Genomic DNA, 12,939 nt, shown 5'->3' on the forward strand with positions numbered 1-12,939 from the left:
AGGTCCTCTGCAAAAGGGTGCAGTCCCCTGGGCCCGAGCCTGACCCACTGCTGGTGGCTGCGCCTCCTGCTGGCCATTTTGTGGCGGGGCGCTGTCCTGGGAGAGGAAAACTAAATGGGACTCAGAGCTCAGAGCCTAGAGCAGGGTAAGTGCTGGCTCACAGGCATATACATCAGCAGGAGCACAGCTTGCAAGGAAGGCAGGCCTCCCTGCCCCCAGGGCTGCTCTGTGACTGCTAAGTTGGCTTTCCCAAGGTCTTTCCTGGACCCATGATTGTATTCCAGAGTCTAGGGATTAGTGCTAAGCACTGAGGCGGGTGCGCCTGTCTGGACATTGGACAGGAGGACCTGAATTCCACTTCTCTCAACATCCCCCCTCCTCCGTTATGCCGTGCCCACATCACGGCCTCTAGCGAAACAGACCTGTCACTCAGAATTTTTGACACGCATACACGCAAGTTAATAAGCACCTTAGATTTATTCTCCTCTCACTTCTGAAGCCACCTTATTTAACGTATATATACATAGTATATAAATGGCTATACAATATTCTTTACATACATTAACACAAGTTTAGGCCTTAGGACTGCGTGAGAGTTTGTTAAAACATACCCGTTGTTTATTCAAAATAGATCTTTCTTATTACATGAAAACAGTAAGAAGCTAGTACAACATGGACAGCAAGCATCCAGAATAAATATGTGAAATAAATGGTTTTGCCCTGGCTACATCAGCCTCAGTCTTTATACTCTTAGTAGAAAAGTCTATTAAATAAAACCGAATTCTGGGGGGTCAAGTCATAGGAATAATCCATTAAATAATACTTCTGAAGTAACCCCAGAATCACATAAGGGTTAAAGAAGCTCATATGTACCAAGCACAGGTTAGAAGAACAATGGATTTGATCATTTTATCCTAAATAAAAGGCGCTTGTGGACAGCAGCTCTGTCGTCGGTACACACGGGCAGATGTTTCCATATCCGGCCATTCCCAGATATTACTGACAAGCCTTTTTCCACAGGTTCCCTGCCAAGACGTTTCCCCAGCAACAGAGGTCTGACATCACTGCTCCCAGATGGGAGGATCAGAGCTCTCCTCATGTGGGTCAGGGAGGGCCCTTGAGGTTTGGTCCAACCAGCAGAACTGGCCTCCCTGGATCCTGAAGGGCCCAACGCCAACAGTACCAAGAGCTCTGTGACTGGAGAGCAAGAGGCAGGTTAAAGAAGGGGAAACAGAGGCCACATGGCCTTTGAAAGTGAAAGAATGAGTCTGTTTAGTTTACATTGCAGTGTCAAGAAAATGCCCCCTTTTTGTAAAAGCTGGAAGACATGGCTACACTGTGCTGCCTAGAGCATGAATTTCCTTGTATCGGGTGAAAGGCTTTCTCTACCTGCACATGAACGAGGGATTCACTCCGTGTCCTCCTCCACCAGGCTTTTATCTTCATGACAGCATGCTGGGGAGCCACCACTTGCCAGCTGAGGACACTAGGGCCCCTGGGCCGGACTGGCCCACAGTGGCACAGGACCCCTAGCTCAGGGTCAAGCCGATCCCCAGGCCTCCTCCATCTCTCCAGGGCACATCTACTCTCTCTTCCTCCACCATTAACAGAGCACACAGCAGAGCTTCTCTGCACCTGGGCAGATTCTGAGTAGGAACATTTGGAATGTGAGCAACACCAGAACAGGGGGCGTGCATCTTATCCCCTGCAAACACTGCCATGCTTGCTGGTCCTCACCTGCGCTGCTGTGTGCGCATAGCAGCAGGCGCCAGAGGGCCACCTATCCTGCACGTTACAGTGAGAGGTTGACTCCTTCAAGGAACAGCCCCCAGCGGCCCTGGATGAGGGTGCAGTATGTGGCCCCAACTGCCCCAGCTGCCAAGGGGCAGCCACTTGAGGGCCCCTGGCTTTGCCACTCACTTGTGCCCCGCTCGCTGCGCCCCAAACAGCCAGTCCTGCTGGCTATCACCGCTGACTCTGAGCGGTGCTGACCACCAAAGTGCCATTCCTCTCTGAGCACAGACTCCTAAGTGTGTGTTAAAGTTCCTGGGGGCACAGAGGAAAAGGGCTGGGCCTCAAGCCATCTGTTCCCACTCTGAAGCTCCTGCACGCACCCCATCAGCTACAAGTAAAGGTGGCCTTCTCATCCCTCTGGAGATTCCAGTTTCAGCCTCTGCCTCCAGGGCTGGAATGTGTGGGACAGACATGGGGAGAGGCAGAGGAGTCCTAGAGAATGGGAAGCACCTAGGAAAAGAACGGGGAGCTCAAGGTGAGGTGACAGAAATGAGATTGAATGTTTTCATCTCTTGATGCCCTTTTTCCCACCCCTTAATGAACTTTAAAAATGGTGGGCTTTGCTTCACAGTGCCTACAACAGAGTTCACAGCTAACAGGGGTGCAGGCCTGAGAAGCAAAACCAGGGGCCTTTGGTCACATTCCTCCTGCTGCCAGCAATGGGGCCTCCATACTGAGAAGTGCCACCCCCAACACACCCCTGATTGTCTCCACCCAGGAAAAAGAAATCAGGAATGACCCTCATCGCAGTAGGACTAGCCCAGGGAAATGAAAACCAGAGTCTGCATGTTCTTTGACCAGCATGCTTGGGGAAGGGAGAACCCTTCTGGTCTTGGCCCCTTGGTTGGGAAACCCTGGTCAAGAGCACTGAGCCACATTCCCAGCCTGATACAATCGATGGGAATAATGTACTCCAATGTTCAAGATCTTGCAGCATCTGTTCGCAGAAGGCACTTCGAAGGTTTGTTTTCAACATTATTTCATCTATTCCCAGATCTATCCCTGTGAGGTCAGCTGGGCAAGTAGCATGATATCACTGAGAAAACAAAGTGCTAGAACAGTGAGTCTGTGGGGTAGTGAGGATGACTCCTGCGATGGGAGGCCAGCTTTCTGGCAACAAGGATGATATGACACAGGGAGCCACAAAACTCCAGGCCTGAACAGGTCGACCCCAAGCCTGGGATTTCCCTTGGACAATATCCCCAGAACTTCTTTCCTATCACTTGTCTCTTCCTCCAGTGAGCTGAGGCTTCTTTCAACCTGGATTCTAGATAAACAATGTGTATGTGGTCACTATTTTGTACTGTTTGTCTAATGTACCTTTTCCCTTTTGTTTGCAAAATTCAATCAATGTAGATGTTTATGGATGAAAACCACATTCAACCAAGTGTAGAAACATCTCCACCAGTGCAGGAAGCATCGACCAGGAGGGACTCCTTTTCAGGGATGGTTCTCTACTGCCTGCTGAATGTGGATCACAGGCTCAGACCCCAAGAACATGAGCATCTGGGGATACAGGGCAACACGGCGATATCAATAACACTCGGGCTCAAAAAAACCCAAAAATCCACAATTCACTTGTAAGCTGCTCTTATCAATTTTTAAAGTCCTTGGCTTCCCATTCTATTTTACTATCTCTTCAAAATTATGTCCCAGAAAACCTTTAGATTCACCTGTTGGGTGTGCAGAAAATTATGCAGGTGCAGGATAAAAGGAGAGACAACTGTGAACTTGACATCTGAGAATGCTGCCAATATACCTTTCACATCCAGATGTTTTGTTTGATTGAAAATAGAAAGTTGTAAGAAAATGAAATGACTGTGGCAACATTTTCCCAACAGTTTCCAGTCACATATACTTGTTTTTCTTAAAGTGACATCAAGGTAGCTCAATAGCAAGGCGCTAACAATAACAACCAAGTACAACTGAATTCCCTAAAATTATATTCTTGCTTTCCCCACATACTCAATAACTCTTGCGATGGTTTTCAACTTTTAAAAGCTATCAAAGCAGATTTTTTAATTTATCAAGACCACATAATTCAACCTGATACCCCATGCAATTGCGGTTGAGCTATTCAAATTCCAAGAAGAATCCAAAGGGCAAACTCGCAATATGGCCTCCTGAATGCTACTGGACAACCCAGGCTGAAATTTCTGGAGACCTAAGAGATCTTACTCAGAGCCACATTTTGGAAAGCTGTGATCAATCAACTATTTTGACAATGGGAAAAGAAAAGCAACTTCGCAGAGCACAGAGATAATTATATCTTTAGGAAACTTTTAAAAAGTTAACACCTACTTAACTCCTGTTCATAAAGAATGAGGCCCTCGATCTAATTAAGATGAATGGGAAAGGTGCAGAAAGCAATTAATTTGGGAGGGCTTTTTAGAACAGGTACACAGGTTAGGCATTGATCATCATTAAAATGACAGGAACTCAGCTGCCATGTACAAGACTGATGACAACAGCTTTTCTTTTTTTTTAATACCACCTGCATCTGTAAAATACCAGTATGTGAATCCATGTGATTCACCTACTCCAGTCTGTGGCCCACTGCAGAGAATCCTGAAATTCTCAGGTTTTTAAGCTCATGCTCATGCTTATAAGCTATGATCCAGTAGCACTGTTACTCAATTTTTAAGATGTTCAGATATACCCTGCAAATAAATACAAAACATTTCTGTACCCACGCAGCCCCACCACCATAAAAAGTTATATATAAATTAAATAAACTCATTTTTCTTAACCATTTTCTCAGCTTAAGTTTGTCCTTTCCCTAAATGAAGATAAGTTCAATTTATATCCAAAATATATTTAAATATTCTAAAGGTATCATATCAGACCTAAGTTATCAAAAAATGTAAACAAAATTGATCTAGCTTATATTTCTGAACCATATTTTAAAATTTTTAATTCACCCTGTATTGACCCTCTACAAAAAACCAAGTCGCATTTAGACTGAAAAGCTGATACGGGTTTTAAAGTGATTCCTCAGAGACAACCGCCAGTTACTAAAACTAGTGTTAATAAATCTAGTGGTTTATTGCATCATTCGGTTTAAAAGACCAAAACAATTCCGTTTTGATCTTTCCATAATGCTCCTTGTGAGTGAGCCCCCAGGTTCTGCTGTCCTAAGATGTGCTGACCTGGAGATTCTGCAGTAACGCTCAGCACAAAACCAGGACTGGGAAATCAAGCCACCTCGTGCCTTCTACTGCACCTGTTAAAAATCCCCAACTTTCGGTCTCAGCCAGTTTTTGATCGAAGGGAACTTCAAGGGTGGAAACTTGAGGTGAGGTTGAGAAGCCAGAAGGGAAATACAGATGACCCTCCTAAGAAAGCCAAAAGATCCATCAATCACACAGTGTCGCCTTCAAACTCCACAGTCAGCCTGCTTCTCCTGAAGCTGCCTGGTCAGTATCTGATACGAAGACAGAAAAGCCACTCCTATGTGGAAGAGGATTTGCCAGAGGTTCCTCAGCCCATGCAGGTATATGTTGCCCAGGCAGATAAAGAGCAGCAGCAGCACCACCTTCATAGTCCTGGCTGGACTATAGAACAGGTACAAATAACACTGAAACGACATCATGAGAGACAATCCAATCAGAGATGACAAAATGGCCATAGGTTGGATACAAGATTCACGTCTTGCACCTGCAAGCACATTAGCTTATTAAACCGAATTCATTACAATGGAACCTGGACATGCTGGGTAAAGTGCTGTTAATCACTGGATTAAAGTGGAGATTCAGAAGAGAGAAGAAAAGTGAAACAGATGTCACAGGAGGAATGAGAACAGGACACTCTTTAAAACACTTAAGATAGGGGGCTCCTGGGTGGCTCAGTCAGTTAAGCATTTGCCTTTAGTTCAGTTCATGATCACTGGGTCCTAGGGTCAAGCCCTGCATTGGGCTCCCTGCTCGGGGGGGGGGGGGGGGGGGGGGGGGGGGGGGGGGGGAGTCTGCTTCTCCCTTCTCTCTGTCCCTCACCCTGCTCATGCATTCTCTCTCTCAAATAAATAAAATCTTAAAAAAAAAATTTAAGAAATACAGACAGAAATCCCCTAGTTGTGGGCTGTGGAGAAAGAAGAGATGCAGCTAAGGGAAAGAGAGCCAGGGCATACACTCCAATAAGACTAATGGGCCTAAAAAAAAAAAAAAAAAAAAGACTAATGGGCCTAAAAAAAAAAAAAAAAAAAAAGACTTATGGGCCTCTGGCCGGATTCTTCTTTCAGAGGAGTCAGGACAAGCAGGTAAGCCAGTGAAAGGGCCCAGGCTTTTACTATTTGTTTTTCCTGAGTTACAACTACATCAGGAACCAGTGTTCCCTAGACATCCCCCTTATCATGTCTTTAAAAACATCTCTGACACCAGGAAAAGTCTCATAGCTGGGAGAGTGACCAACATTTAGTATAGGGTTATCATAAGAAAAGGGGTCAGTCTTGTTCTGCAAAAGGAAAAAAGTAGCTTTTTGGTTCAGTCTTGAGAAAAAAACAAGCACGTTCTCAAAACACAGAGCAATTCAACAAAGGCTCAGGCTCCAATGAGTAGGAGAGAGTTCCCCACTGAAAGAGCTATCCAAGAAAAAAAAAAAAAGAAAAAAGAAAAAAAAAATGAAAGAGCTATCCAAGTATGAATGCAGTTGAGGGAACAGAGGCCAAGGGGTAAGACCCCCACGGCCCTGAAATACAGGCTCTAGGGCACCTCAAATAGCAATACCGAAGGTTTTAGAAACTTGATTTCTCAAAAATGAGTGCATTTTCAGTCCTGGATTGACAATTTCTTTTTGCACAATCATATTATTCTTACAAAAAAAAAAAAAATAGACCATTCTAGGATGGATATGGAAGAGAGAGGAAGCGCCCTGAAAACAGAAATTTTAATTGAAAGAAGAAAAAAAAAGGCTTAAGAATGTAGAGAAAGCCCTAAAATCCTAGCCTTTGAGGAGGATGAGGAAAGAAAATTACAGTAAAGTTTTTTACTAGAATTAACTCTGCCTATAAGGGATTCAAAAGCCCCTAAGTATGCAGCTTATTTGAAAATAACTAAGTAATAAAGCCCACTAGTTAATGTTGTAATGTTTGTCTCAGTTCCTAAGGACAGATTTGAGTCAAATGACATCACTATTAAAAAATATTCTTTTAACCTAGTCCTGTTCTTTTAAAAAAGCACATATAAATAGTTGTTACTTCTGCAGAAGGATGTTTCTATACTTGAACTACCCTGACAATAGGTAAGACCTTGCCTCACATTAGTCATGCCCAACTCATTCCCACAGTAATCACATCCCTCCCTTTTTGGGAGTTGAGTCCAAATTCCTGGATTCTTTTCAGCCATTGTCAAAGGCTCTGTGGCCTAGGGCAAGTGGCTTTCTCTTTCTGAGCCCAATGTTCTTCCTCTGTAAAATGAGATGTCTAGGCAGGATGGGCCTAAGGTCCCTCCAATAAGGCCGTGGCATTGTCCATGGCATGCCTTGGTGGAACAAAACCACATCCAGAAACATGTTGAGGGTTTCAACAGAAGAACAAAATAAGGCCATTGGGTTCAACCCACTCACCAAAATATCAATGTTTCACCCACCTGGAAAATACAGGCTAAAAAAGGAATAAGAAAAGCCAAGATATTTCCAATTTCCTCGTGGGCAACCTAAAACAGAGAAAACAAAAAGAAAATGAATATTCAGATGAAAAGAAACACTAGGAGGTGAAGCGCTTTGCACCTCATTTGCTCTGGTATGGTTGATAATACAAAACCCTGGCTGGGGAGGCCTAACTCCCTGTTTATATACCAGAATGGGGAATTGGCAGGCAACTGTTTCAACAGCCTGGACACACCACACACCACACACCCTCATGTCCCCGTGGATCTGAGCTAAGCCCCAAACTGGAATGCCCCTGAACACAACTACCTCTTAAAATCCTACTCATCTGTCAGCACTTCACTTCATCTTCCCTAATTCTGCCCACCTCCTAGATACTGCTACCTTCCTAGTGATGTCACCACACTCTACTTTACCCTCCTGTGGGCCAGACATCTGTTCTAGTACATACAGATACTTGTTAAGTATCTGGGTGTGAATAATCATAAAAAATAAGAGTGGGAACCACAGCACACATTGGTTAAAGACAGGATGTGGTAACACACTCCACACAGGTCAGTCTACACAAGTCTCCTGAGACTCAACAGCAGTTGTGTTTCAGACCTTAGCAATCACAGTTGTAGGTGTGAGCCTTATGGCTCTATTTTTAAAAGCACTATCTATCTGTTTATGCCCACAATGATTCTATACTTAAGAGTTTTTAAGTACTTGAAAATTTTTAAAAATATATTTTAAAACCACTGAAACAGAAAGCTGCTTTGATTGGAGCAGACTGCCAAATCAACTTCCTTGTGCTAGAGTCCCCTGACAAAGACATAGGGAAAGTGCCATCTGCATGATATAAATCAGAGTAGGGGGCAACTTTTCCTAAGGGAGAAACAGCCTGAACTTCAAGGTCTGAGAACCTAATTTGCTCTTGAGCAATTAGGCCCCTGGAGTGATTCCTGGGGCCCCACAGATGTTCTTGTCGCATGTTATTTCGCTATTTCTCACCCACTCCTCCGGCGGGCCCCTTTGGCTTCTAGGACAACAGATACAAAGGAGCAAGTTTCATATCTGTTCAACCTACTATAAAGAATAAACTGTAACATAAAAATCGAATTTTAATGAAAAATTTTTGAAATCTTTGTGCATAATAATCTTATAAAGTGTATCTCTACCAGTTTCTTCCATCATAGGACCTTCAATTTAAACTATAATAAAAAGGGTTACCTGTAAAGAATGTTCTGCGAGGTGAATCCCACGAATGAGATTCAGAGCAGCACACATGATGTTGAGAATAAGCGAGAGGACGCCTAGGGCTGTCACCGGTTCCATTCGAAAATTAGGAGCTTCACAATTAAAAAAAATAAGTGTCTAGTGAAAATAATTTCTATATGAAAGAAAAATCAACAGAGACATGAACTAGACCTCCATTAATAAAAGGCTCAGTATGATAAACACAGAATTACAAACATATTAATTAAAAGCAGCTGCTGTTAGCAAAAAAGGCAAGAAATGAAGGACAGAATGGATCTGGGAATCCTAAGTGAGTTCTTTCGGAAAGGGGTCCTTCTCTGAGTAAGCACAGGTTTTTCAAGGCCTGATTTTTTTTCTATTTAAAGCAGTGGTTCTCAGCCATGAATGATTAGCCCCTCAGTGGACATCTGGCAATGCCTAGAGACATTTTGGGTTGTCAACAATGGTGAACAGGGTATTACTGCATCTACTGGGTAGAGGCCATGAAGGCTTGCGTCCTAAAATGCACAAGACAGTCCCTCAGAAATGAAGGATTATCCAGTACAAAATGTCAATATGGCTTAGGTTGAGAAATTCTGATTTAAAGCAATTTATGGCTTTATTTGTAAATTGGTTGTCAAACTCTGACAGCATTTCTATCATACACTTCAACTCTCAGCTTCTAAACTAGGACAGTATTCAGTGTCTCCTGTGCTTCTGGAGCAATCTACAGCAAACACAGTTTCTTAAATTCTAAAATAATTGGGAAGAGGAGGGAAACACTGATTATTTGAGCTGTAAGCTGTCTCCTGAAGTCTAGAACAAATAAATGATCATTCTCTCTTCAAAGATACCTGCTGAGACTGATTCTGGGTCACACAATTAAATGTGATTCCCACCCCCCACCCCCATTCTCTTACTATGATCTTTTACAATCATCCCTTCTGGTCCTTACATTTCCTACATACACATACACACATGCACACACATATAAATATCTAGCCACAACCCAACTGATGCTTATTGTTAGTGTGTTAGACTTTCCACTGAGCTATCAAAGTTCCTGTTAGAACAGAACATGCTACCTGTAAAGATTCTAGCCTCAGGACAATAGGGTGAGTCAAACCACAGTAAAATGTCCTAGAAAAATAAGCAAGTTGACATTTTCTGGATTTTGCTTCTCTTGTCTAAGTGGTTAAAAAACAAAATACATATTATAAAGTTACCCCATCTTTACATAAGGCAAAAGAAGCGGCTTGGCACTCAACTACCCATTCTTCTTTCTATGAAAGTTAAGTCGATCGATCCCCAATATAAACTACAACTTATTGATTGGCATGAGAGCCAATCCAGGAATGTATTGGTTGGAATAGATTAAATCAAAACACAAAGTTAAGTAAAAAATGTGAACATTTTAATACACCACTTCTAAAGATCAAGCAATGAGTTTAGTATAAAAACTGTTAAAATAATGAGACTGTTAGAGTATAGATAACTATTTCAAAGAAGGATTCAGTTCTTACACCATTACAGAATGTTTAAAATGTAAATACCACTTTCATGGAAAATTGGTTTGTGTGTAATTGTAACAAGGAATGCAAAAAAATCATGCTTTGTTATATGCTGGGTATTGAATGGCTAATGATGTTAATGCCAGGCTAAGTCACAGAATGCCAGGGCACTCAGCTCAGAAATCCACAGGGATAGAGGGACATCCCCACAGCTCATGGAAAACCAGAGTGACAGCACTAGAACTCTAGCTCTGACCCTGTCCAATCTCATCCCCAAGGCCCTTCCCTCCCTCTGTCAGGGAGGGCAGGGGTTTGTTTCTCATTGGAGATTTGCAGTATTTCACTAAGTGATAAGATAAGGACTCACTGTTAAAGGGAAAAATAGAGAGAAAGTGGGGGAGGGAGAGAGAGGGAAAGGGAGAGAAACAGAGCATGTACAAATCTTTACTTACAGTTTAGTAAGTGACTTCCAGCAAAACAGAATGCATCTGTTTTATATTTAAACTTAGTGGACTTCATCCTGATTAAGCAATCTGCCAAGTCACTCTTCTGAATTTCATTATAAGAGTTGCCCCTTCCCCTGATCAACTCACTATCATAACAGTAAAGTGTTTTTTGACAGTCACCTGGAAACAGGATCAGTCCATATTTTTCCCCACATATTTTATAAACATCCACCCTCAAAAAACACCTCCTTGATAAAAAAAAACAAAAACAAAAAAACAATGTCCATTTGAAATACTTAAAGTCACCTCACTTTCATTGACACAAGAGCACAGCAAACCACTTACCAGGCTCCAAGTGTATCTGTGTGTGACCATTCATTATCCCATTTGCCACATCTGTGTCCTCCAGAGTGAGAACTACTGGAGGCTGGAACTCCAGCTCCTCCTGAATTTTTTCTAAGCTGCTGTCCATCTGAATGGAACTTATATGGTTAAAATGCCACTTCACTTTCTGAATGACACTGTCTGTAAAAGGAGAGCAACCCAAGTTAAACATTTGCTTCGGAATGGGTATTATAGAACAGTATGTGCAAAATGAAGTTTACATTTCTAAGCAAGCTGGTAAGTCAGCCAGATTCTGAGAGTGTTGAGGTATACCTAAAGGTCAAATGATTACTATATGATGTTACTGGTCTCATCAATCTCTTCAGTGCATGATACTTAAAAGGTGAGTGTCTACAGAGAAAGCAGTAATGCTTTCCAGAACCTCCGTGATGAGGGAGCTGAGGGATAGGGGCTTGAGTCTTAGCCACTACTGATAGTACAATCCTGGGCAATTCACAGAATGTTCCAAAGCTTAGAAAGGGGAGACAGTTATTCTTGAACTAATTACCTCTAAAAAAGGCATGTGAGAAAAAAATTATAAATAAATATGAATATATTGTGCAAACTAAGATGATATATTTGAAAGGTATTGATTTTAGTTATTTTATTTTTCTTAGTATTAAGCCAGTACCAAGTTTAAATAAGTATTTGAAGTAGAGCTTCATACATATTGGCAAAGCAAAACAATGCCTAATGCACACATAACAACAGCTACTATTATATTTGCCTCTCACTCAGCAGTGAGGAAACATAATGTTGGGGAAGGGTCTGCTGTCAAATCAAGCACACCACTTTAGAAGGCACATGCAGAGCCGGGGAAGGGGGGAGGGAAGAACAGTCAGCAGCTGCTATCAACTGGTAGTCAAGGGATGTCTCAGCTGTGGTGTTTGGGGCTAGCAAGCCCTCTTTGGAGGAGGAAGTGGGGCTGAGAGCAGTGGTGAACTAGGCCTCACAGGGAGACTTGGGGAGAACGTTTGCTCTGTGTTACAGGTCTAGGCAGAGGCCTGTGTGCCAGGGATTTTCCCAGCACCTTTGGATGACCAAGAAATGCATCAGCCAGTGGACCACATGAGGGAGTATGAGGGCTTTGGCAATCAGGCCAGAAAGCGCATGGGGCAACACTTCTTGGCACCTACCGAGTGCTGAGACAGCAGCTGTTTATACAGAAACCACAGAATGCCCCCCACCTCCCACCTCAACTCTTGTTCTCCCAAGAGCTCAGAATGACTTGACTCGCCTGAGAAAAACAGAGCATACACTATTAATTATCAGGCTGTGTGCTAAAGCCTCTGAGCCTCTACAAGGCCTCTCTGGCAAGGTCTAGGAAAAAAACCTATCCTCTTCCAAAGCAGTATGCCTCAGACCTCTGAGTGAAGGGCCAGTTTTTCTTATTTCCAAATGGTTGTAAAAATATTGGTTGTAGATATTTTGATAAAATGCAATAAAAAAACTGCAGGAATACCAAATTACTGTACGAATGAATAAACACATTATTCTCATTTTTCTGTACCTACCTCATGACAGAAGAACAAGTTCACATACCACCTTTTGAGTAATACTTTTCTAGAGCAGGGGTTGGCAAATCTTCTTAAACAGCCAGGTAAATATCTTTGGCTTCTAGACCCCATATGGTCTTTGTCACAGCTACTCAACTCTGCGGAAGGGCAAAGCAGCCACAGGCGATCCATAAAAGAATGAGCGTAGGATGCATTCCAATTTATTTACAAAAACAGGCAGCTGGCCCTTGGACCACAGGTTTGCTGACCCCTGCTTCAGAGGACTATGGTGAATAACCAAGACAGGTTTCACCATTCCCCAATGCTGCCTCACAGTCTATGAGGAGATGGAAAGCCAGTGCTAAACTATGAAGCTTTCTGGGCCACTTCAATCACTATGAAATGTCAGCGTACCAGGTTGATCTCCAGTGACATGTTATAGCACCTCCAGGATTTGCCCTGATTGTCAAAGCCAAACCTAAACCATCA

The 12,939-nt window shown here is 42.9% G+C and overlaps 1 protein-coding gene across 6 annotated transcripts in view; it reads right to left on the reverse strand.

Annotated features, from left to right (window-relative positions):
* Window positions 1–458: 458 nt before the first annotated feature.
* The window catches only part of SEC22C (SEC22 homolog C, vesicle trafficking protein), a 28,483-nt gene continuing 16,002 nt past the window's right edge, over window positions 459–12,939 (reverse strand). For all 6 annotated transcript variants that reach the window (XM_025461173.3, XM_025461168.3, XM_049099609.1 and 3 more), the window contains 4 exons: window positions 10,916–11,095; window positions 8,608–8,726; window positions 7,377–7,442; window positions 459–5,371 (listed from right to left, as the gene is read on the reverse strand). In XM_025461173.3, the coding sequence (XP_025316958.1) occupies window positions 5,171–5,371; window positions 7,377–7,442; window positions 8,608–8,726; window positions 10,916–11,095 (566 nt within the window). In that variant the 3' untranslated portion in view covers window positions 459–5,170. The remainder of the gene's footprint in view (window positions 5,372–7,376; window positions 7,443–8,607; window positions 8,727–10,915; window positions 11,096–12,939) is intronic.

Source organism: Canis lupus, chromosome 23 (genome assembly GCF_003254725.2).
Source record: "Canis lupus dingo isolate Sandy chromosome 23, ASM325472v2, whole genome shotgun sequence".
In the NCBI taxonomy this organism is placed as follows: domain Eukaryota; kingdom Metazoa; phylum Chordata; class Mammalia; order Carnivora; family Canidae; genus Canis; species Canis lupus.